This window comes from Misgurnus anguillicaudatus, chromosome 11 (assembly GCF_027580225.2).
Source record: "Misgurnus anguillicaudatus chromosome 11, ASM2758022v2, whole genome shotgun sequence".
Taxonomy (NCBI): Eukaryota; Metazoa; Chordata; class Actinopteri; order Cypriniformes; family Cobitidae; genus Misgurnus; species Misgurnus anguillicaudatus.
The window spans coordinates 11,501,368-11,524,030 of record NC_073347.2 but is presented as its reverse complement, the minus strand read 5'-3'; the positions used below and the strand labels follow the sequence as shown (position 1 = coordinate 11,524,030).

At 38.2% G+C, this 22,663-nt stretch overlaps 1 protein-coding gene across 8 annotated transcripts in view; it reads left to right on the top strand.

Annotated features, from left to right (window-relative positions):
- Nucleotides 1-22,663, top strand: part of gbf1 (golgi brefeldin A resistant guanine nucleotide exchange factor 1) — an 88,360-nt gene that overhangs the window by 1,041 nt on the left and 64,656 nt on the right. For all 8 annotated transcript variants that reach the window (XM_055170842.2, XM_055170841.2, XM_055170839.2 and 5 more), the window contains exons 2-3: nucleotides 1,022-1,121; nucleotides 1,339-1,405. In XM_055170842.2, the coding sequence (XP_055026817.2) occupies nucleotides 1,026-1,121; nucleotides 1,339-1,405 (163 nt within the window). In that variant the 5' untranslated portion in view covers nucleotides 1,022-1,025. The remainder of the gene's footprint in view (nucleotides 1-1,021; nucleotides 1,122-1,338; nucleotides 1,406-22,663) is intronic.

Genomic DNA, 22,663 nt, shown 5'->3' with positions numbered 1-22,663 from the left:
TCTTTAAAAATATAACCTTGGTATCTTTAATATTGACTGAGAAAGACCATGCCAACGATTGAAATCAGTGTAAAATCAATGAGTGAAATGTAACTTTAGATGTCTTTAATACATACATGGCTTGTATTTTACATGCAACGTAGGTCACATTTTGGCATGCAATATTTGTCTAATTCCAGTATAACTCAAATGCTAACTATGAAATAACATTGCATTTATATGTTGACATATTCTTGGCAATTAAACTTTGCTGTATTGGATAATACAACATTAAGATCAAACTCCATCAAGATCAAAACCACTGTAATTGTTGTGTTGTGTGCAAGTCTTGCAACATTATGGTGTGTTATTTGACATCAACAATGTACTATATGATCAACCTGGTAAGAAACCTTAAAGAAATTGTTAAACGAAAATAAAAATAATAAAAAATAATCCCAGAATTTTCCTCACCTGAATATCATTCCTGGTGTACATGACGACTTTTCTTCAGCCAAACACATATTAAATAATATCCCGGCCCTTACTAGCTTTGTAACAGCATTGAATAGTGGCTGTTGTTTTGAAGGCCATCCATCATTAGGGAAAGGAATCCATATGAGTCTGGTGGGTTAATGTCTTTTGAATTAAAAAGATAAGTTTGTAAAAGAAAATTATTTATATTTTGAGTGAATTTAGTGATTGATATGCTGCCTTTGAACGTAAGCGCGACTAGATAAAAAATGGCGGCACCCAGGCTCCTCTTTGGAACGAAAGATGATCATTGGTTATCATTGGAACCCCTTAGCCCCAAATTCTTCTATGGCATTAGGAAGCACTTTTTTCAAGACTGTATGCGTTGTGATGAAACACGCAATTGCGAAACACATTAGAAGAACCAGTGATGGTCTGTATCGAGGTGGAGCAAACATGCCAACATTTTTTAACAGCAAATTATGGGGTCATTTTCAATTTTAATAGATTGCTATAGAGTTGTTGTTACTCCTGAGTGTGTAATTGCATATTTCTAATTTCACTCTAGATACATGATGGACAAGAATATATACATTGTTCAAGGAGAGATTTCTATTGTTGTTGCTGCTATCAAGAGGAACTCTAGATGGAGTACACATACTCCTTTGGTAAGCTGCATAGACCTAATAGACACATGATGAAATGATTTACACATTGACCTTAGAATCGGTTCATCTGTACTATTTAAATGATCTGATTTGTTTTGAATACACATTCAGTGGCTTCTAATTTCCCTGGAGTCTTGAATCATGTCTAAATGAAACAAAATGTTTTTTAGAAGTCGTACCTGCGTAATTGTTGTTAACAACTAATTATGTTTTACAGGATGAAGAACAGGACCCACTACTCAACAGCTTCAGCAACTTGAAAGAGATTCTCAATAACATAAAAGGTTAGATGTTGCCTTATTTAGGCTTGCACTAGATCAATTCTGAATTACTGTGCATTCACACCAGCCGCGGAAGAGGCGGCAAGCGCGGATGATTTACATGTTAAGTCAATGCAAACACGCGTTTAGGCATCCTGCGGCGTGGAACGGGTGGGGAGTTCCGCGCGTTCCGCACGAATTGAGCGTTGCTGCGGGAAATGCGCGAGTTTAAAAATCTATACTTTGGCGGAATTTCGCGCCGGGTTAACCAATCAGGAGCTTGCTGTAGTAGTGACGTGATTACAGGAAGCGAGCGGAGTGGTGTAGTCTCCGCGGAGTCGCAGAAGCCCCTCCCATGACGCGGATTTCCGTGTGAATTTCTCGAATGACTAGAATTTCACCCGCGGCTTTCACGCGAGAATGAAGCGAGTGAACTCAAATGTTCAAGCGTCCAACTACGTGCGAATAGCGCGTTTTTGCCGCCTCTTCCGCGGCTGGTGTGAACCCACAGTTGGACCTTTTGCAGTCAGTTAGGAGAGAGCGGGGTAAGTTGTCAAACTTTTCACACTCAGTCATTTACTGAGCACCATACATCACAATGGTATAAATCTCATACCAAATGAAAGAAGGAAGTTGGGCACATATGTTGTAGACAGAGAAAGTTGAACAGAGAATGTTTTCTTGTGACAGTTTGCCCCATCGGTGGGTAAGTTGTCACACTAGATTATCTAAAAAGAACAACACAACTTAATTGTGATTATTGTTTTTAATTTTTAAATTCAAACCAGAACTGAAAAATTAACTCTAGCTCTAACTCTAACTTGCTTTTCACACCCTGGGTTATCTTCGCTCTAAACGATGCCTTTAACCCTAGGTTAAGAATCGTTTCACACTTGTAATTTAGAAGCACAGTATATCCCTGAAAATAACTAGGGGTGGGAATCTCTAGGCACCTCACTATTCGATTCGATTATGATTCAGAGGGTGGCGATGCAATGCTATAAACGATTATCTGAATCTCTTTTTTTTGTGTGTGACAATAGATAATTTGCTTTAATGGTGCAGTGTGTAATTTTTAGAAGGATCTTTTGGCAGAAATGCAAAATAATATACAAAACTATGTTATCAGGGTTGTACAAAGACCTTTTATAATGAACCGTTATGTGTTTATTACAAAAAAGTCCTTTTTATTAGGGCTGCACGATTAATCGTTTTCAAACCGAAATCGCGATTTGGATGGGTGCGATTATTTCGATTCAGTACTATCAAATATAACAATCATCTAGTATGCAGTTTTTGACAGTTCGCTTCATGCGCATTTTACGTTTGATGCAGTTTAAACCAATAGAGGGCATTAACACTGAGGTGCTGACTGAATGTCAGATAACGCCATTGCGCGAGCAGCAGTTCAACTCCCCAACAAAGTGTACGGCCATATGATTTCCGCGATGCGGAAAACACGGACAGAATCGCTAAATGCATACAAATGGAATTAACTTCACAACGCGGAATGTCATGGAAGTTGGCAGATTTTGGATTCAGTCATTTTTTAAACCCATTATAACTCATTAACCGGCAAATGAGAGGACAGAAATGCGCGAAAACATTTCCCTTTTGTGTAATGTTGGACTTAAAGAAAGGTGTATTATACGTCCGTTTCTCGTCATGCATCGCAAACAATGACAAGCGCCTCATAAGCAGGTTTCATTAAAGCCCGGAACACAGCAGACGAAAGAGGTACATTGTACTTTCTTGCACGCGCACATCTGCACCTCTTTGAAAGTATATTTACATGCATGAGGGTTCATGAAGCGCGCACACAGCAAGTAGTCAGCACACGCGTGATCACTAAACTTAAGTTTTCTTTCTTGTCTAAGTGAACATAAACAGCTGGATGTTTATCAGTATATTGAAGCAGAGCAGTTTTAAAGCTGCCTTGTGTCTTAAAGTGACAGACAGTAACCTGGTGCTTTCTATGTCAGAAATGTTTATTACACACCAAAAATTAAAATCACTCCTTACTCTTAACTGAACAAGCTTCTGCAGCTCCACATTTAAAATCCTACAGTGAGGACTGTGCAGTGTTTTATTTGTATTTTTTGCTAATGTTAAATCATAGATTCTAATAACTAATATATTTACATTTATTGCAGATGCCTGAAAAGTAAAACAAGTTGATTTTAGTCTTTTGTTTAAAAGAAAAAACTAAACATTTGCTTGTCAGAAGCATTGTTGTAGTGACAGCCAAGATACATTGGCCTATAGCCCTATATGTTATTTAAAAAAAAAATTTTAATACATTTTTGTTAAACTGTATTTTGTTTAATGTTCTTAGATTTAAAAAAAGTGTGTTTGCAGAAGAGCAAAGTCTTGCAGACACCTTGGTACAATGTTTAAGAGGTCTTAAATAAACAGTAGCACAGCATCTTTCTTTGGTGCTATTAAAACCACCACAACAAACCTGGATGTAGCTTTTTTATTATATACCAATGAATCGCACTTTAAATCGCGAATCGCAATTTTGATCAGAAAAATCGCAATTAGATTTTTTCTCCGAATCGTGCAGCCCTACTTTTTATCTACATACTAAGAGGGTCCCCTTACATGGAAGTCGCATTTTGTGCCACCATTTTTCTACAGAAGCTCTTAACGGACAATTTTTTTACTAAGTTGTCTCCGACAATGACATGTTTTTCCGGTGGCAGCTACCGTAGCTTCTCTATGTGTTTCAAAAGCAAGGGGTGAGCAGTAGACTACGCCGTTGGTTGCAATTCGCAACCTCACCACTAGATGCCGCTAAAATTTACACACTGCACCTTTAAAATTACTACGTAATGACCCACGAATTTTCTTCCAAGATATTTTATCAACATTGCAAAGAACCAACAGAAAAATAAATGTGTGTCTGAGCTAGCAAACCTCCTCTGGGTGGAAACTTGTAATATGGTTTCTCATGTTTGTTGTGTTTCCGAAATATTTTTGTTTTGTTTGGCATAACCTATAAATAGTGTGCCTCTTGTCTAGTTCATTTCCGCATTCAACTTCATAGAAGCCAAAATATCAGCTTTTAACGAGGAGGTTGTTCGTATTTTGCGCTCAGCCATTGCTTCGGATTGGGTCTCTGTCTTTTATCTGCACGCCACAGACTGTCCGGACGCTGCACTTTCGCGCTTCAGAGTTTTGCCTTTTGTATTTCGTAAGTATTACTTTATTAGATTTTTTTTTCAGAAAATCGATTTTTGACATTTGTGAATCGATTCAGAATCGTTCACCTCCCATCTAAGAATCGATTTTTCCCCCACCTCTAAAATTAACCCAGGGTTATGAAACCCTGCTAGCCCTGCATTACGGTGCCTAATGCACGCAGTTTGAAAAGAAGCATGTTTAGAATTTTATGACCCCAATTAAACAGCTAATCAAGGTGTTTAGGTTTGCTTGATAATTACAGACAGGTATAAGCAGGGTTTCGGAAACCTGACCCAGGGTTTAGGTATGCACACTGTGAAACTTCAGATTATGAATACCCAGGGTTATCTCTTAACCCCTGGTTAAGTATGAACAGTGTGAAACGTGAAACAGATAACCCAGGATTCCCTTAACTGGGGTTTAGAATAACCCGGGGTTAACTATTTCCAGTGTGAAAAGCATGTGACGACTTAAGACAACTTGTCTTTTTAAACACTAGTCAACATTTGATGTGGATCAAAAAAGTTAATCAAAGTTATCCAAAGACAAGAACAGGTGTTGGGAATTGGTTTTAAAACAACTTTTATGAAAGGTTTTGATCCACTTCAAATGTTGACTAGTATAGTTTGGGGCAAGTATTAAAAGACACGTTATTGTCTCCTCTATTTTGTGCAAAATAAGTTTATTATAGTTTTTAACAGTCATACATAACAAAGTTGTATTGCACAACATGTAAAGAACATTTTTTTTTACTTTTTAACCAAAAAATAAGAAAATTGTGCTACGTTAGATTAGAGCGATCATGACCGCATGTAAACACGAAGTTGACTATAGAAGAAGTGGTCACACAAAGTGCTATTTGATTTTTGAGATGAACTTATGAACAGTGTCACAACTTACCCCGCTCTCTCTCTTGCATTTATTGAGCCACATACTGTAGTTCTATAATCTCAGCTGTCAAAGGTGCAATTTTGTTTGCTTACATTTACCCTAGCTATAAAGATTTGTTTGATAAAAGTCTTCCAGACAAACAAAATATTCAAACATCATCAAACAAGTGATTTTTGCATTTGCTCACGGCACCATTTCATCCTTTCCGCCATTTGAGACTATATTTGAACAAGCCGTGTCAGGTGGGACCAAACTAAACAGACTCATTTAGCATTCGCAAAAGTGCTTCTTTCCTGCTACAGAACGAAAGCAAATTTAACCAGGTGTATGCTAAATTTCCTTAGAGGAAAGGGATGGCCTTTTCAAATCAGTCAATATTATCTTTCTCAATGTCTTACTGTTGGGCTTTTATGCCGCCTCATAATTTTTGGGGTCCCATGGAAACTATGTCAGTGTTTGTTCATTAAGTTATCCAAATGCTTCTTAATGAATTGGATTGCAAAGGTAAATGTTATGCTGTGTTGTGCAATTGTTCCTCTGTTCAAAAAGAAATGAAAATTCTTATTTGATGCCCCTGGTTATGAAAGAGTATAATAATCATGTTATAAGTGTTCTTAATTTTTTTTTAAATCAATTTTTTAAATTCTTTATTTCTCATAAAAACCAGTTTTTCCAAGAGCTTAACATTTTTAGTGATCGGTGTTTATCAAGTTCTCACTTATATTACATCCAAAACAGTGACAACTATGGCATGTTTATAAAATTCAAGGTTCCCATGGGTCATGGAATTTCTGGAAAGGTCTATTCCAATTTTTTATGTCCAAGTCATGGAATATCATGGAATTTTAGTTTCCATTTTTCAAAATGTCTTTTTTCTATACCAAAGTAGTGCACACCTGCGGTGTAACTGCACTCCCACTTCATGCTTAATTGCCACCTTAGGTGTGCATTATTTCAAATAATTCAATGGCTCATCGTCAAATATTCCTTACAAATAAAAAATGAAAATACATTGGTCAAATGCGAGAGTCACCTGTGCCTTTTAACTAAGGCAAACATGCCAGGAAACTGTACATTTTTAAGATATTTCTTTCATACATTCTAGGTCATGGAAATTCAGCTTTTTAGTCAGGGAAAAGTCATGGAATTTGACATCTGGCTTAGAGTGGGAACCCTGAAAATTACACAAATCTTAAAGACTTGTATAACGTTCAGCATAATGGCAAAAAAAAAAACAAGTCCCGCAAATTCTGGTTTGGGTGAGAGAGCCACCTCTCACCAACTCTACTACCATGACTTCCCTTTAGTAACCAAACGTCCCGCTCGGCGTGCCTGGTCCGATTCATCATTGTGAATTTCTGTGTGGGTATTAATGGGGGAGTGGAAGTTGATGAGTTCTGCTCTGTCTGCATGTCGTCATTCCTCTGTAATGGAAGCCCAGGACGGGGAGCCCTCTCGGGAGCATAGTACCGCTCTGAGATGGACGGCAGCACCTGCGTCTGAACCCTGAAATCTGCCAAACTCCCCCTCTGAACCACTGCAAAGGGCTTGTTAGTTCTCTAGCACTGTGGACAAGTGTTGGGTTTCATTCACCTCATAGTCTTCTTTAACAATGTTATCTTGTTCTTTAAGCCTAGGTAGGGCGCAAAAATCATCAGTCAAGGTTGTACTGAACATGTCCATTTAGTTTGTTGATTAATAGTAGTCTAGCTTACCATAGCGTCTGTGTTCGCATGTGCAAGAACGTCTGTCTGTTTTATTATACAGCAGCATTTGTGTATTTACTGTAGACATTCATCACTTTATCAACCCAAACCTCACAGAAAAAAATATTGCATTCTTGGTTGCACATCCATTTTCCTACAGTAAGTGCAAGAACTTTCAGAATGATATATCGGATTGAAATGGGTGGAAAGGATTTGATTGTTTTTTTTGGCAGTAGTTCGTCTCTGTGTATCATGAATGAATTTTTTTGTATATTTCTTAAACGGTGTTGGGTGGGCTTTAGTTGGCCAGCTGTCGTCCTAATGAAAGCTTTGCGATACCATTCTCATTGTGGCCATTTTATCATGGCCAACAACAAAAGCCACCGCCAAAGGAAATGTGGATTAGCCCCAAAGGTTTACTGGCCACTTTCTTTGGCTCGATAAAAGTTTTATTCTCCTTCCTCTGCACCAGGCATTTGATTGGCAGGAACATGTGTCATATGGCGGCAGTATGCAGCTGGAAGTATATCATCTGCAGTTTTGGTTGGGTAAATATAGCAGGGAGTCTTGTCAACTCAAGAGATAGATTGTTCTGGGAAAGGAAGTGTTGTCTCCCCTTCCATGAGCTCTATTCTCTTAAATTTTTGCGTTTCTGAAACAAACCAGTTATTGTTGTTGTATCTCCGAAACATTTGTTGCCACTTTTGCTACCCCACCCACACGCACACCTGATGCAAGCAGTGCATGGTGTACCAGTTTCAGAAACGGACTGCAGAGTTTTTTCCCACAATTTGCAATTAGATTTGCATACTGAATATTTTTTATTTCCACAAATTTAAAAGTTTTGCATACTGGTGAAAGTTTAGAGTAGCAAATAAAATGGAAACCACCTTCTATTTGGGCAAGAATTTAGTTTTTGGATAAAGCACAAAGAGCCCATTATTATGAGATATAGATATAGTACTTTTATTTGTTTTTGTATTAATGTAAAGAAATCAAGCCAAATGTTTTAAAAGCACACAAATGCTGGGACATATGTAAAACATCCGTGGCCATGGTTCTGTTTTGGCTTTGCTGTTAAATGATGCACTCCTTAAAGTTTACATAGATAAGGAATATACTTCTGGTAGCCTCTTTAATCCTTGTACTTGCATATAATGCATAAAGAATTAGTGTATATTACATTGCTTTTCTCTTTTGACAGCAAAAGCCACTCAAGATGGTCTTGTTAATCCCTTATGGAAATACAAACGAGCAACTTTGGGTGACAAATGTGTTGTTTTTTGCTAGGTGTAGTTTTTAAAGTCCGCAAACACATTGGGTTTTTGTGATATTGAAGAACTAAGCTTTAGATCTTCTGTCTCGCATGCTGTATGACTACTATATAGAGCTCCTGGTATTGTAAGAGAGATATTCCAGCTATAAAACGTTGTCTGTTTAACATCAAATTGAGAACTAGGATTCAGGAGGAGGTCAAGTAATTCCCATGGATATTTTTGATATCTGCTTTGTCGTACAAGAGGCAATGGGCATAGAGATGGAAACGATGCATTGAATGAAGATGTCTCACCTGCTCACAATATTCACTTTTTATACGGTGGTGAGCCCTAGCCTTAGTCCTCCTGAAGCTTTGAATCTTTTTAGCGGCCCTCCCCCTCCCTTTGCATCAGAGGTCAGGTTTTTGACAAGTCTGCAGAGGAAGACTAAATCCTCTCATTTTTATTCATACAAATGCAGGTATAAAGACGACACCCAGTAGATCCAATACCAGAGCTTTATTTGATTGACAACTCTCTCACTTACTCTCAAGTCTGTACCCAAAGGCATTCCTCTGATGTGATATGGTCTTTGCCAGTATACGTTTGCGTTAATATTAATGATCATTTTTTTTTAAATTGCACTGTTAGTAGGTAAATTATTACTCTTCTATTTGTATGTGAATTTCACAAGTGTCGTTCAAGTTTTAGCCCAAGACCAGAAGATTTTTGTCCACTAAAATTGTCTAGTTTACTTTGCCACAACAAACGTTTTTGTAAGATTTTCTTGTCTCAGGTAGGGCTGTAACGATTAATCGTGCAAATCCGCATTTTCTGAATGAATGAATTTGATTGCATTACGGTGAAATGCCGACACATCCAAAAGCCAGGGTGCGCTCTCGTGCAGAAACTCCAATTGTGCCACAGAAGAAGCAGCATTACAAACCCTATTCCAGGAAATGTCTAGAAAAATATTTATATCGCTATTCTTCAGATTGTTTCAGGTATTTTCATGATAATAAAGAATATTTTGAATGATTTTGTTTAACAAGTGTTGCTTTTTTAAATGCACGTTATAATCGACTCCAACTCATAATGATTTTAGATTGATAAGGACTTCTTACTGACCAAAACGGCATAGTAAATGCACAAGCTGCGCATGAAACAAAGAATCGCAGCCTTGCGATGCAGAATCGATTTTAGACAGGTCTTTTTAATGGGACACGCCATTTATAAAATACCATTTTCAAAAAATATTTTTTTGGCAATTCATTTACATAAAGATGGCGTTTTGGGGCCTGAAATTGCAAACTTTTGAGAACAGCTTTTAAACACAAGCTTTTTGAAAACAATACTCAGTGCTCATTGTGTCCTTTTGTAAAGCTGTTTGCGACAGTGTAAACTGTAAAATTGCTATACAAATTCATTAAAAACACAAAGGCAAATCTAAAAAAAGCTAATGTAATGACAATAGTCAAAAAACAAAATGCGACAAATCTACCAACCTGAAAAGGTTGCGCGAATGGAAAAGTTATCACTAATTGGACGACACCTATTTGTTTTTATATTTGATGTTGTTTGTTTTTAGATTTGCCTTGTGGTGTTTTTACTTTGTTGTTTTGATTTTGGATTGTTGTTTTGCACTTTTCGGCCAACATAGTTTAGACATCATGTGATGTCGCCAAGTACTGGTCTGGCACGCATAATACATTGTTTTAGGAAAAACTTCTTGGTTTTTAGCGCATCGTTGTGTAAACGTACCATAAATCTTAACACGCATGTAAATTGTCCTAGAGCTCAAGGTCAAGTATAAGCATGCTTACAGCTGTGCCTGTGTGCCGCTGTCCCAGCATGGTTTTCTTTCGGGGCATGTGGGAATATCCTGCTCTCTTGAGACCCTATGGACTCTCCTGCCATTTGATATCCGCATGTATATCATACCCAGATGAACTGCAGGAATGTTCTCCGCTCAACACTGAGATCATAGAGTAGGGCTGCACGATTCGGAGAAAAAATCTAATTGCGATTTTTCTGATCAAAATTGCGATTCGCGATTTAAAGTGCGATTCATTATTATATAATAAAAGACCTACATCCAGGTTTGTTGTGGTGGTTTTAATAGCACCAAAGAAAGATGCTGTGCTACTGTTTATTTAAAACCTCTTAAACATTGTACCAAGTTGTCTGCAGGACTTTGCTCTTCTGCAGACAAACTTTTTTTTTTAATCTAAGAACATTAAAATACAATTTAACAAGAATGTATTGAAAGTTTTATTTAAAATAACATATAGGCCAATGTATTTTGGCTGTCACTCCAACAATGCTTCTGACAAGCAAATGTTTAGTTTTTTCTTTTAATCATAAGACTATACTCATCTTGTTTTACTTTTCAGGCATCTGTAATAAAAGTAAATATATTAGTTATTAGAATCTATGATTTAACATAAGCAAAAAATACAAATAAAACACTGCACAGTCCTTACTGTAGGATTTTAAATGTGGAGCTGCAGAAGCTTGTTCAGTTAAGAGTAAGGAGTGATTTTAATTTTTGGTGTGTAATAAACATTTCTGACACAGAAAGCACCAGGTTACTGTCACTTTAAGACACAAGACAGCTTTAAAACTGCTCTGCTTCAATATACTGATAAACATCCAGCTGTTTATGTTCACTTAGACAAGAAAGAAAACTTAAGTTTAGTGAACACGCGTGTGCTGACTGCTCTCTGTGTGCGCGCTTCATGAACCCTCATGCCTGTAAATATTCAAAGCGGTGCAGATGTGCGCGTGCAAGAAAGTATACTGTACCTCTTTCGTCTGCTGTGTTCCGGGCTTTAATGAAACCTGCTTATAGTCTGATGAGGCGCTTGTCATTGTTTGCGATGCATGACGAGAAACTTTAAGTCCAACATTACACAAAAGGGAAATGTTTTCGCGCATTTCTGTCCTTTCATTTGCCGGTTAATGAGTTATAATGCGTTTTTAAAATGACTGAATCCAAAATCTGCCAACTTCATGACATTCCGCGTTGTGCAGTTAATTCCATTTGTATGCATTTCGCGATTCTGTCCGTGTTTTCCGCATCGCGGAAATCATATGGCCGTACACTTTGTTGAGGAGTTGAACTGCTGCTCGCGCTCATGTTTTCCAAATGATGTTATCTGACGTGTAGTCAGCACCTCAGTGTTAATGCACTCTATTGGTTTAAACTGCATCAAACGTAAAATGCGCATGAAGCGAACTGTCAAAAACTGCGTACTAGATGATTGTTATATTTGATAGTTTTGAATCTAAAAAATCGCAGCTCTTGCGATTCAAAAATCGCATCCATTCACATCGCGATTTCGGTTTAAAAACGATTAATCGTGCAGCCCTATCATAGAGATCATAATTTTGTTAAGACCGCCAGATATGTAAATACTGTATGTTTACTTATGGCATGAGCAGCAAAAAATGTCCCTTTTTTGTTTAAATGTACACCGTACTGATTATTTAAAAAAGTACTGTCATAGTGTGCTATTAAGCAGCAATACTCTATTAATAATTTATATATATAAAAATATCTTTTATGTGGCCAATCAGCTGTTGTCTCAATAATCTGTAAGTCTACATGGGTCAGGCAAAAAAACACATGGGGGTCGGCCAATCATGTCCTTGGTAACGTCATTCGAGACCGCAAACAAATAGTAAGTAGAGTGTTCTCAATATTGAATGTGATGATTGCTTCTGCAGGGACATCACTTAACGTTTTAAATTACAGAATAATATGGAAAGAATTGGAAGTTCTGCTTGACACGTTCATCCTACATGACCCTTATTTTTTATTTTTGTGTACTACTGTTCAAGCTACTATGCATCTTACCATATTACTATACGCACATAATTTCTGAATGCTAAGTTAAAGGTTTAAATGTTGGGTACCATTCACAATAAGATGAAAGTGCAGGAAGGAATTTACAACTGCTGTCCCCTGAGGTGGAAGGCCTCCTTCCATTACACCAAATCTGGCATCACGGGTTTCCATCACAAAACAATCAACTGTCCCCGACTCGTCCTTGCCGCATTCGTCTGCTCATCTTAATGAGATAAAAGCAAAGGATGCCTCACTTGCTAATGTTTGGCCTTGTAACTGATCCCACATGTTGTTGATTTTAGTGACTTGTTGACAAGCCTAAATTATTGTTCGTATGAAAGTTCACTGCAGTATGCCACCATGGTTTACTGTTAGATTGAGATGTAGAGATGGCTAACAAAAGTAGTAGCCTAAGCCTATAGGGATGTAAATGTATACCGCACTCCAAAAAGTTACTCCTGTAAGTGTTGAGGACTTTTGCTGCCCTAGACTGAAGCCTCCAAAAATGTTCAAGTGCTCAAAATGAAAAATAAGACCCAATTCTGATCTATCGTTTATCGTTTACACTCTAAAAAAAAAAAGGTTCTATATAGCACCAAAACTGTTGCTTTGGATCGTAACGATAGAAGAACCATTTTTAGTGCCATATAGCACCAGTGAAGAACCAGTGAAGCACCAGTGAAGCACCTGTGTAGAACCATATAGTGCTATGTAGAACCATATGTGGTGCTATATGGCCCCTTTATGGTTCTACACTGGTGCTTCACTGGTGCTTCACTGGTTCTTCACTGGTGCTTCACTGGTTCTTCACCGGTGCTATATGGCACTAAATGGTTCTTCTATCGTTACGATTGAAAGCAACAGTTTTGGTGCTATATAGAACCGTTTGTTTTTTTAGAGTGTACTACAGGAATGAATCAACGTGATATTTAGATTGTTGTACTTTAGGATGTCTTGGCGATCTCTAGCTTCTCATGTGTAGGTGTGTTGAAGTGTGACTTTAGCACTGTAAATCCAGGGTACATGCTTCATATGTAAGTAATCCGTCCCTGTGGTAAGTTTAACACCCCTCGGCATTGTGCTGGTGTCACTCGGGGTGGCAGCGTGCTCATCATGGCCTCTGTCCCGCTGCAATAAAATGCTCCATAAGTCGTGATGATGGATGCTTGTCTCCTCTCTGCCAAGCAGCCACCCAGTGCTAGTTAGTAGCTGTAAATCTGGCCAGTTAGCAGTGCTCTAACCGGGGACTGACAGTCAGGGCTTAGGTCCGCTGTTAGGTGGGGATGCAACTGTTGTTCTGTTTCGGAGCCTCTCAACAATGTGCTGAGTGCATCCAGGGGCCCAGCGTGCAAAACTATTAATCATTCTGGGGCCGTGAAAATCTCGCAGGTGGGTACGTGTATGTGGTTGTGATGGTGGAGGTGGGGTGGGGGGGGGGTCAATATACTAATGGGAACACAGAAAAAGATGAAGCCTGACTCTAACACATCTAACCTCCCAACCCTTGTGCTCTGTAGAGGAAACTTGAAAAGTGTGTGAGCTGCAAGGCTAAAACTACTATAAAGGTCAAAAAAGTGAAATACATGAACCCCTTACTGCTGTGGTGTCATTAAAGTGTGTATCAAGAAAAAAATCTGGTTTTGTCTGTACGGTTTTAGTTGGTGCTTACTTTGAAAGTTAGTTGAAAGTTATAGAATATATAAATAAGATTTGTAACAACTTTGTTACAAGCAGGAGTTTCTACTTTATTATTTTGTGGGTTTTAAGTTGCATGTTACAAACATTATAGAGAGTTGCGGTGGTGATGTATTTTGATACAAAACCATTTTAGCACTTAGGGTTTTACTTAAGCTCTTGAGATAACACGCTTTCAAAATTTTGTCACGTTATATGCTACGATATAAAATACATGAGTGCTACCCTTGTGATCTATTAGGGTTTAAGATGTTTTCTGAGACTTTAAATGTCATCAATAGGGGTGTGAATCTTGATTGGTCTCACAATTTGTTTCAGTCACTTTGCATTGCATCCTCAATTTTTAAAAAGCACCTATTTCATTGCTAAAAACAATGTTATTTTGTGTATTTGGTATAGTACAATGTGTTCACATGGTTAAAAAAAACATATTATTTTCCACATACTGTACATTTTTGTAGCTCCAGATTTCACTCTCTTCCTGAAACGCACAGATTTGATTGGCCAGCTAATCTGTACGTTATGATTGGCCTGAATACCTCTGATGTCAGTCGGAAATAGGACACTCCTTACCATGTTTGAAAGATTCGGTCACAATGCAATGCTAACAGGAGTTAATTTACAAGTTAATTTACAAGTAAGTCCATATAGCGGGAGGAATCATGATAATGTCGCCCTTCTCTACATCACCAATACAAGAAAGTAAACTATTGCCTACAATCTGTATGTTTGTTGTAGTCCAAGAAAAGAGATCTACGTTGAGAGAATAACTCTTATCATTGTTTACTTTGGGGTTTGCACCTTTTGCATATCGTTAACATGTATTAATACACACTTACACACCAAAGGAAATGTAAAAACGTGAATCGGACAATAGGTGCTCTTTAATATTACTGCACAGGCAAGTCTGTCTCCTTCCCATTTTTATTGTTGCGGCTATTTCTCGTCTATCTTGTCCTGCATTAAAACTCTGCTCCAGAGGTGAATGCTTCGTTGATAAGGCGCATTTAGCATGCATAGAGACGCAATGTGGTATCTTTAAAGTGTCAATTGAGCACATTACATTTTTACATTCACAGCGGCCCAAGTTTAAAAATATAAAATGTGCTTCACAGTCTCCTGCACATGCACCTCATAGAGAGAGAGAGAAATGCACGCGCCCATGCACTGCTTTTTAAAATAATTGTTTATTTGTTTTATGCATTGTTGCAGTAACATCACCATCACCAATACATTGTAAAAGCGATTATATTCAACAGCCCTAGTCTTTAAGCAAAATCTCAAAAGCAATAAAATTTGGACAGATTCATCCACAAATTTATTAGGAAACTTTTTTTTTATGTATTTAATAAAATTTTGAGTTGATGTTGTCAGAAGCTTGGTGTTGATGTTAAAGTCGAGCGACAGTGGTGTAATATGCTTATAGCCTAAGGTTAGATTTTTATTTGTAGTCAATGTATTTGGGCAATAAAATTTATGCTAATTTGTGAATTTATGTTATTTTGATCACAGAGAGTTGCCTTCGTCATCCCTGCTGCTCTATTTTATTTCATAGAAAATGTAGATGTATTAGATGAAGGATCCACTCATTTATTCAGCACATATTAAGCCCTGGTTTGTGTAAATATTAAAGATGATGTCTTCATACGCTTGCATAATTGAAGGAATAGACGGTAAAGAACAATTGTAAAGCACAGTCGTTGTATTGCAATGAGTTGTGTGTAACGTTACACTACACTATATATATGATAGATTTTTATGGTGGTTATTGTTATTTACCACTCAACTGTCGACAAAACCATTTTGGCTTGCCCATTTTCCTAACTTCCCATTTAATAATGGACTGTACCGACCGATAGACGTACAGTGGTAGTTCTGTGTCACTGAGGAAGAATTGTTTTGTACTTAAGACTCTGATAACAGTCAGACTCCTCTTGTGGAGAGTGGTGAAGACATGCTAATTGACTCAAGTTACACTGGCAGCTTTTGTTGTGAGGTCTGCAGTAATCCCTCATCAGCACCGCAGATGATGATTAGCAAACAAGACTGTTTAATTACTTTCTGCCTTCTGAATTAATTTTGCTCTCATGTAAACAGAGCTTCTGCTGCTGATCTGAGAGCAGTGCTTCAATGCAGCATGAAATGTCCTTCAAACCAGCTTTGACTTATAGCCAGAGGCGGACAGAGTACACAGCTTCAGTACTTGAGTAAAAGTACAGTTACCCCTTGCTAAATTTTACTCAAGTAAAAGTAAAAGTACTACAGTCAGATGTCTACTTAAGTAAAAGTACAAAAGTACTTGTTTTTAAAAGTACTTGAGTATCAAGAGTACAAGAGTACATTTTCTAAATGTTGCATTACTACTGCCATAGTGCATGTTGAACCACGTGACATGATTGACAGCTGTACAGCACATGATAGAGCTCTGAAGTCAAATCTGATGCAAATCAGGAAGAGGAGACACACATCTCACTCCGTTCGCTCTTTGATTAATTTTTCATAATTTAGTGGAAAAGTAATGGAAATGTTATTCTGTATGACTAAATATTTTACTAACATGTGATAATTAATCATTATTTCCCCAAATATGAGCACCATTGTGCTAATAGCCCTGGCGGATTCTGTATATTTTATCTATTTAAACACAAAAAAAACGGAGAAGAGAATAAATGTTTTACGGATGATGATTTCTATTCAAAATAACGAGCGTTACAGATTCATTATTATGGACTCCTGGCATAAATTAAGAAATTAATGTTACTGCAAACCAGTTTAATCATAAACAGTGGTCAAATGTTGAAGCTGGAGTCTTAAACCTGTCTTGTGATGCTGAGTTTGTCCAGATCAAGTAAGAGTGTGATGTTTTGACGAGTAATTCATTTTGAACAATAATCCGGGCTCACCAGTGATTCCTGCCGCTGAAGTTTTGTTTTGGTAAACACAGCAAACACTTGAAAAGAAAACTATCATTAACTTGTTCAGAAAATTTTAAATAGTCTGGCGAGGTGGGGCCACGGGTTGACACATTCCCAGAATGGACCTGCTGCGTCTTCATCCATTGTTTCGTGAGTGGTTTCGTCTCTTATCTAAATCTGACCATGGTGACTTTGGCGGAAAGCTGAAGGTGATTGCTGATAGGTTGTCTCAATCAGTTGCTCCTGCACAATCCAATCACGTTTAAGAGAGGGAAACAACAAACTGAGGGTTTCTGAGATTTTTATTTTTTCCTTTTTTTTAGAAAAAGTAACGGGTACTTACGGTTATGGAAAGAAATGTAGTGGAGTAAAGAGTAAAATATTTGCCTCTCAAATGTACTTGAGTAAAGTCATGAGTACTCTAAAAAAATAATACTCGAGTAAAGTACAGATCCCTCAAAATTGTACTTAAGTACTGTACTCAAGTAAATGTACTCCGTTACTGTCCGGCTCTGCTTATAGCTCATCATGTAAAGAGGTGTGGTGAATGTCTCGTTTTTAAAAATGTTTATCCCTAAAAACACAAACAAAAAAACATTTATAATACATTTCTGCAAAATGTCCATTTAAAGGAGTAGTTCACCCAAATATAATACAGTTTTATATTAAAATGCAATCATGTTTTATTGTGGTATTGGTCCACATGGTGCCGCCCACAAAAACACATCCATCCATCATTAAAGTATTAATGTTTTATTGGAAAAACTTGTATCAGGGAAAATACTCGTTATTGAATTAGCACCCAGCATTAATTGTCATTAATAGGACAAAGTTGTTTTTGTGTCATTCACTACAACAATCAAGTAACTTTGTGTGACCCACCTGATCCCACTGTGCAACCCACTAGTGGGTCCCAACCCACAGGTGAAAACCCCTGTGTTTATCTGTGTATCTGATGACACAAATTGTATTGCATTAATGAGATTTAGAGTAGAAAATGTGCTTTTGACATGGTGCAAGTTTGATTTCTTTATTACGTAGTTTTGGCTTGAATCGATGTTGGGGTGAAATAATATAACTCACCCAGACATGTTCTTGATGGGTATTTTCAGACTCAAGTGCTCCTGTTATCATACGAGATAATTTCATCACTTAAAACTCATCTTAGAGTACAAACTTCTACATGTTATTATGATGCTCAAAGTAATTTCTTGATGCTTTTAAATATCGTAAATGTAAAGTCTATACCCTTGCCTCATTTAGTTTAATGGATCTATGACTATGCCAAATAGTCCCCGCCTCTACTCAATCACACCTGCTTGGACCACAGATCTGAATATGCAAATTAGACCCCACCTCCACAATTGCACCAGCTTGGGCCATAGATATATATGTGCATTGATACTACATTCCGCAGTTTCAGATACAAATCTGCTAAGTCTGGTTTCACAATGCATACGTGAGCTATGTGTTTGCAACACTAATTTATTTTAGCTTAACAAGCGCTGATCTTAGAGCATTTACACGGCACATGTAAACTTGTTTTTCACCAAAGGTTGACTTTAAATATCCTGATAAACAGGACAGTTTCTTCATTCATTTTTAATAGCCATTCACTAAAAATGTTGACTGATCTGATTGTGTTTTGAATCTTGTAGGTTCCTCTGTAGTCTTAGTATGTGATGTCAGCTGTAATCATCAGAAAGATTAAAAGTTTCTGCGAAGCTCTCTTAAATTCTTCTTTAACGTTCTGTTAAGCATATTCATATGAGGTGGTAATTTGTCCAGGGTTTGTGGACTTGTGGTAGCCTGTACACTCTGTTACCACAGATAGAGAGGGCACTGGCCCCAAATAACTGCTGAGGACATTCATAAAGCGAGGGGTATTAAGGTGGGTTCGGGCAGTTTCAACACCTCTGCAATCATCCCTCAACTTCGATGAGGGTCCTATCTAAAAACAACCCATGGCGTAGTGTGCTGACATGTTGATGGGACAGTGTGCTTTTCCAAGATTGACAAAATGACCAGGTATCTGCAGTTTTTGGAAGCGGCTAGCGCCTCGCTGTGCAGTTCAGACCGGTGCTATGTTTAACCAACACAAGGCTGGGGTAAAATTAGCGAAGGATGAGGGGCTCAATTGTTGTGTCTTTTTTCTGGGTTGTTTTTATCTGCTGTTTTGTTGCCGTCTCATACCAGCACGAGTCTATGTATGATCAATTATTTTGAAGAACTGCAGTTTGCATTCCTGTCATAACATAGAAGGTCCCGTAGACTTACTTTTGTTTTCCCTGTAATCCCTGTAAACCAGTAAGGTGCCAAGCTAAGACTAAGAATTAAACCATTTGTTGGTTGTGTTTAAGTCAAGTATGAAGTCAGAGAGTATTTTAAACCAGTTTGGTATCAATACTCTTTTCATTAATGTCTTAAAGATTGATTAGGGATGTTGGACTGTGGCTTATCAGGTAAGTGGATGTGCAGTTTGTTTAACTTTATACCACGGGTCTGTTGAATGCTGCATTCTGATTGGCTGAGAAATGTTCTATGGGTGTTGATTATTTTTCTGTAAACCGCACACCTATCTTTTCAAATGTCTTAAAAGTAGGCACCAGAGCAATGTTTGTGGTAACCGTGGTATAAGCGGAATAATTGACTCCGGTCCTTTGAATTATTTGAAAATAATGCACACCTGCGGTGTAACGGCACTCCGCTTTGCGTCGTGCCGCATTACCACCTTGGTGTGCATTATTTTCTTATAATTCAATGGCCCGTCATCAATTATTCCTTACGTAGTGCACAAGTGGGTGACACCCAATCTAGCTTGTGCGTATTATAAATTCTCATTACTCTGCATGACATTAGTCATCATTAAGAATAATATATAAAATACCTTGTATTGTGTGTTCCTGAACTCAATTCAAAATAATCACATTGTATGAGTTCTGATGTGTTTATCCATCCCTTGTGATTGCCAGGATATCTGCTCTGATCATCAGCTGTTTTTAAACAATTAGCCGATGTCCGATAGTGGGAATAATTTCTTTTATCTGCTGATACTAATTATAGGCCGATACATCACTGCATCCTTACCTTAAATATAATTTTATGATGGAGACATACCTGATTTTCGTATTGTACATCTTAATTACATCTTTATGCTTTTTAGCATGTAAAATATATGAACCCATTAAAAAATAAAAAATATTGCAGCTTCAAATTGTATCTGCTGTTTTAAGTGTGTATGCGAAAGACAAATCAAGATTATTTGTTATTTTTGTCAAATAACTTTATTGCTGAACTAATATTATTTGTCAGCCCCATTTTAGGGGGAAAAACAAGAATTTTTAAACTCTAATGGTGCATTCCCACCAGCTGCGGTAGAGGCTGCAAAAACGCACTATTCGCGCGTAGTTGGACGCTTGAACATTTGATTTCACTCGCGTGTGAAATTCTAGTCATTCGAGACATTCACGCTAGAGGTCGACCGATTTATCGGCCGATTAATTGGCCGATTTTTGGCATATTTTAAAAAAATCGGCTTTGGCCGATTTTGCTGCAAAATTAGGCTGATTAATAGGCAGGCCGTCTGCGGGCACCTAAGCGTTGTTGTAGAACTCGTGACACTGCCTCTTGCTGCAAGCAGATCGCTCCCGTGTGTGTGCAGCCGTGCCTGGTTCACAAACAGCTTTAGTAAACGATGGCGGGATTGCACGAATTAAGCAGCCAGTACAACAGCGCGACGGGCTTATGTCTCGTGGTGCACTATCCGTGCAAAGATTAGGCTCATTTCATGTGATTAATGAGTGATGATAATCTTTATTTGCGTGACAGAGAGAGCAGAGCCGCGCGCTTTCTGTCTTTAAACTGTCTCCCTGCTTTTATTATACAAAACAAAACTGACTCGATGGCGAAAGGTCGGAAGACCAAATCATATCCACCGAGGAAATGTTTTTTGTGTTGTTACAGTAAGACTTTGTTTACAGTTTTGCGCTGCTCAGCCTGGATTAGAACACAGCGCGTCCGATTCGCGAACTGACTCCTTTGAACGGATTCGTTTGAATGAACGGTTGAAACAACAGATCTGTCCCAACACTAAACTCACAAGACGTCACTGTCAGCACAATCAGTCACTTATAGCGCCTCAGAAATGAGAATGTAAATGTGTTTAGAAAGATTTGCCCTAAATAACAGTCTCAACTAAAAACCATAGACATTTACTATTTTAACTTAATGATGAATAAATAATTTATCAGGTCTACCAAATAAGGATTTTATCCTACAAAGCAATAAAAGCCGATCAAAGATGATGACCGCAGAGTGTCAGGTAATATCTGTGTCTGATAAATGCATGGTGCAGAGGAGGTTGTAAAACTCTTCAGAAAGACCAGTCATAATTTTTTTTAAATACTTTGACTTAAATAGTGACATTTTTACATTTAAAATATCTGCTAATGATGAGAACATTTTGATTATTATGTACATATAGAAAATCGGCCAAACATATCAGCCATTGGTTGCACTGATTTTTAAATATTGGCATCGGCCAGAGAAGAACCCATATCGATCGACCTCTAATTCACGCAGAAATTTGCGTAATGGGAGGGGCTTCTGCGACTTCGCTGAGACCCCGCCACTGCGCTCGCTTCCTGTAATCACGTCACTACTACAGCAAGGTCCTGATTGGTTAAAGCTGCGCGGAAATCCGCCAAAGTTCCGATTTTTCCACTTGGGCGTTTCCCGCGGCAACGCTCAATTCACGCGGGCCACGCCTTCCGCGCCATTCACGCCGCGCTAAACGCGTGTACCGCGCCGCAGGATGCCTAATCGCGTCTTTGCACTGACTTAACATGTAAATCACTCACGCTTACCGCGTCTACTGCATCTGGTGTAAACCCTGCATTACACAGCAAAGACCAGAAAAGTAGTTATGCATGCTAGATGGAAATCAATAACCACCAAGTGTTCTGTCCTGAAGCCCATCACATCAGATCTTACAAAATCGGCTCTGGTTCACGTGTAGGCATAGCTAAATCAATGCAAAGACATCCACTTCTGAAATAAATGATTACCCTTCGATGGCTTTAGAGATATCTGTTGTTGTGTTTGCTGACTGCATTCATCTGGCCAGCATAAGCTAAACCAAAATAGAAGAGATGTATGATAATGGTGTCCGATTTCTTGGAGGACAAAGGTTGAAACAACCTTAGAGCAAGAGTAGAGATTACTCGGATTTTATTGACAATGGAGAGACTTACGATGTTGAGAGGCTTCTTTTTTTGCAATGCTGTCAGGCTGGAGAAATCAAAGCACACAGCAGACCAGCAGCAGGCTAAGCCCTGGTAGTGGGGGAATGGTCTGGGGCGGGGGGGTTGCAGAAATAAGGGCCAATATTAGTATTTCACAGGCAGCGCCTTGCTTGTGTGCCGTTCAGATCTTAAGCCTAGGGCGTCCCTATGTGAATCCCAGACTGCCTTTATGGACCGAGCTAATAAACCTTTCCACACACACATGCATACACACCCCGAACACAGCTGCTTGTTATTTCATGCCCCATAAGGACCCTGTGACCACGAACATTCTAATACACATATCTAATTAAATAGGCATCGGTGTGTGCATCCAAGTCCAACTTGTCCCACTCCTTACTCTACACATACACAGACAAAAATTCGCTTATTGGCGAATAAACCTCTAAAGACTTTTGCCATGCCAATGCTATAACAAATACTCTCTCAGTGTCACATAAATACCATGCACACAAAAGCCATAGTTTTATGGGTGGATGG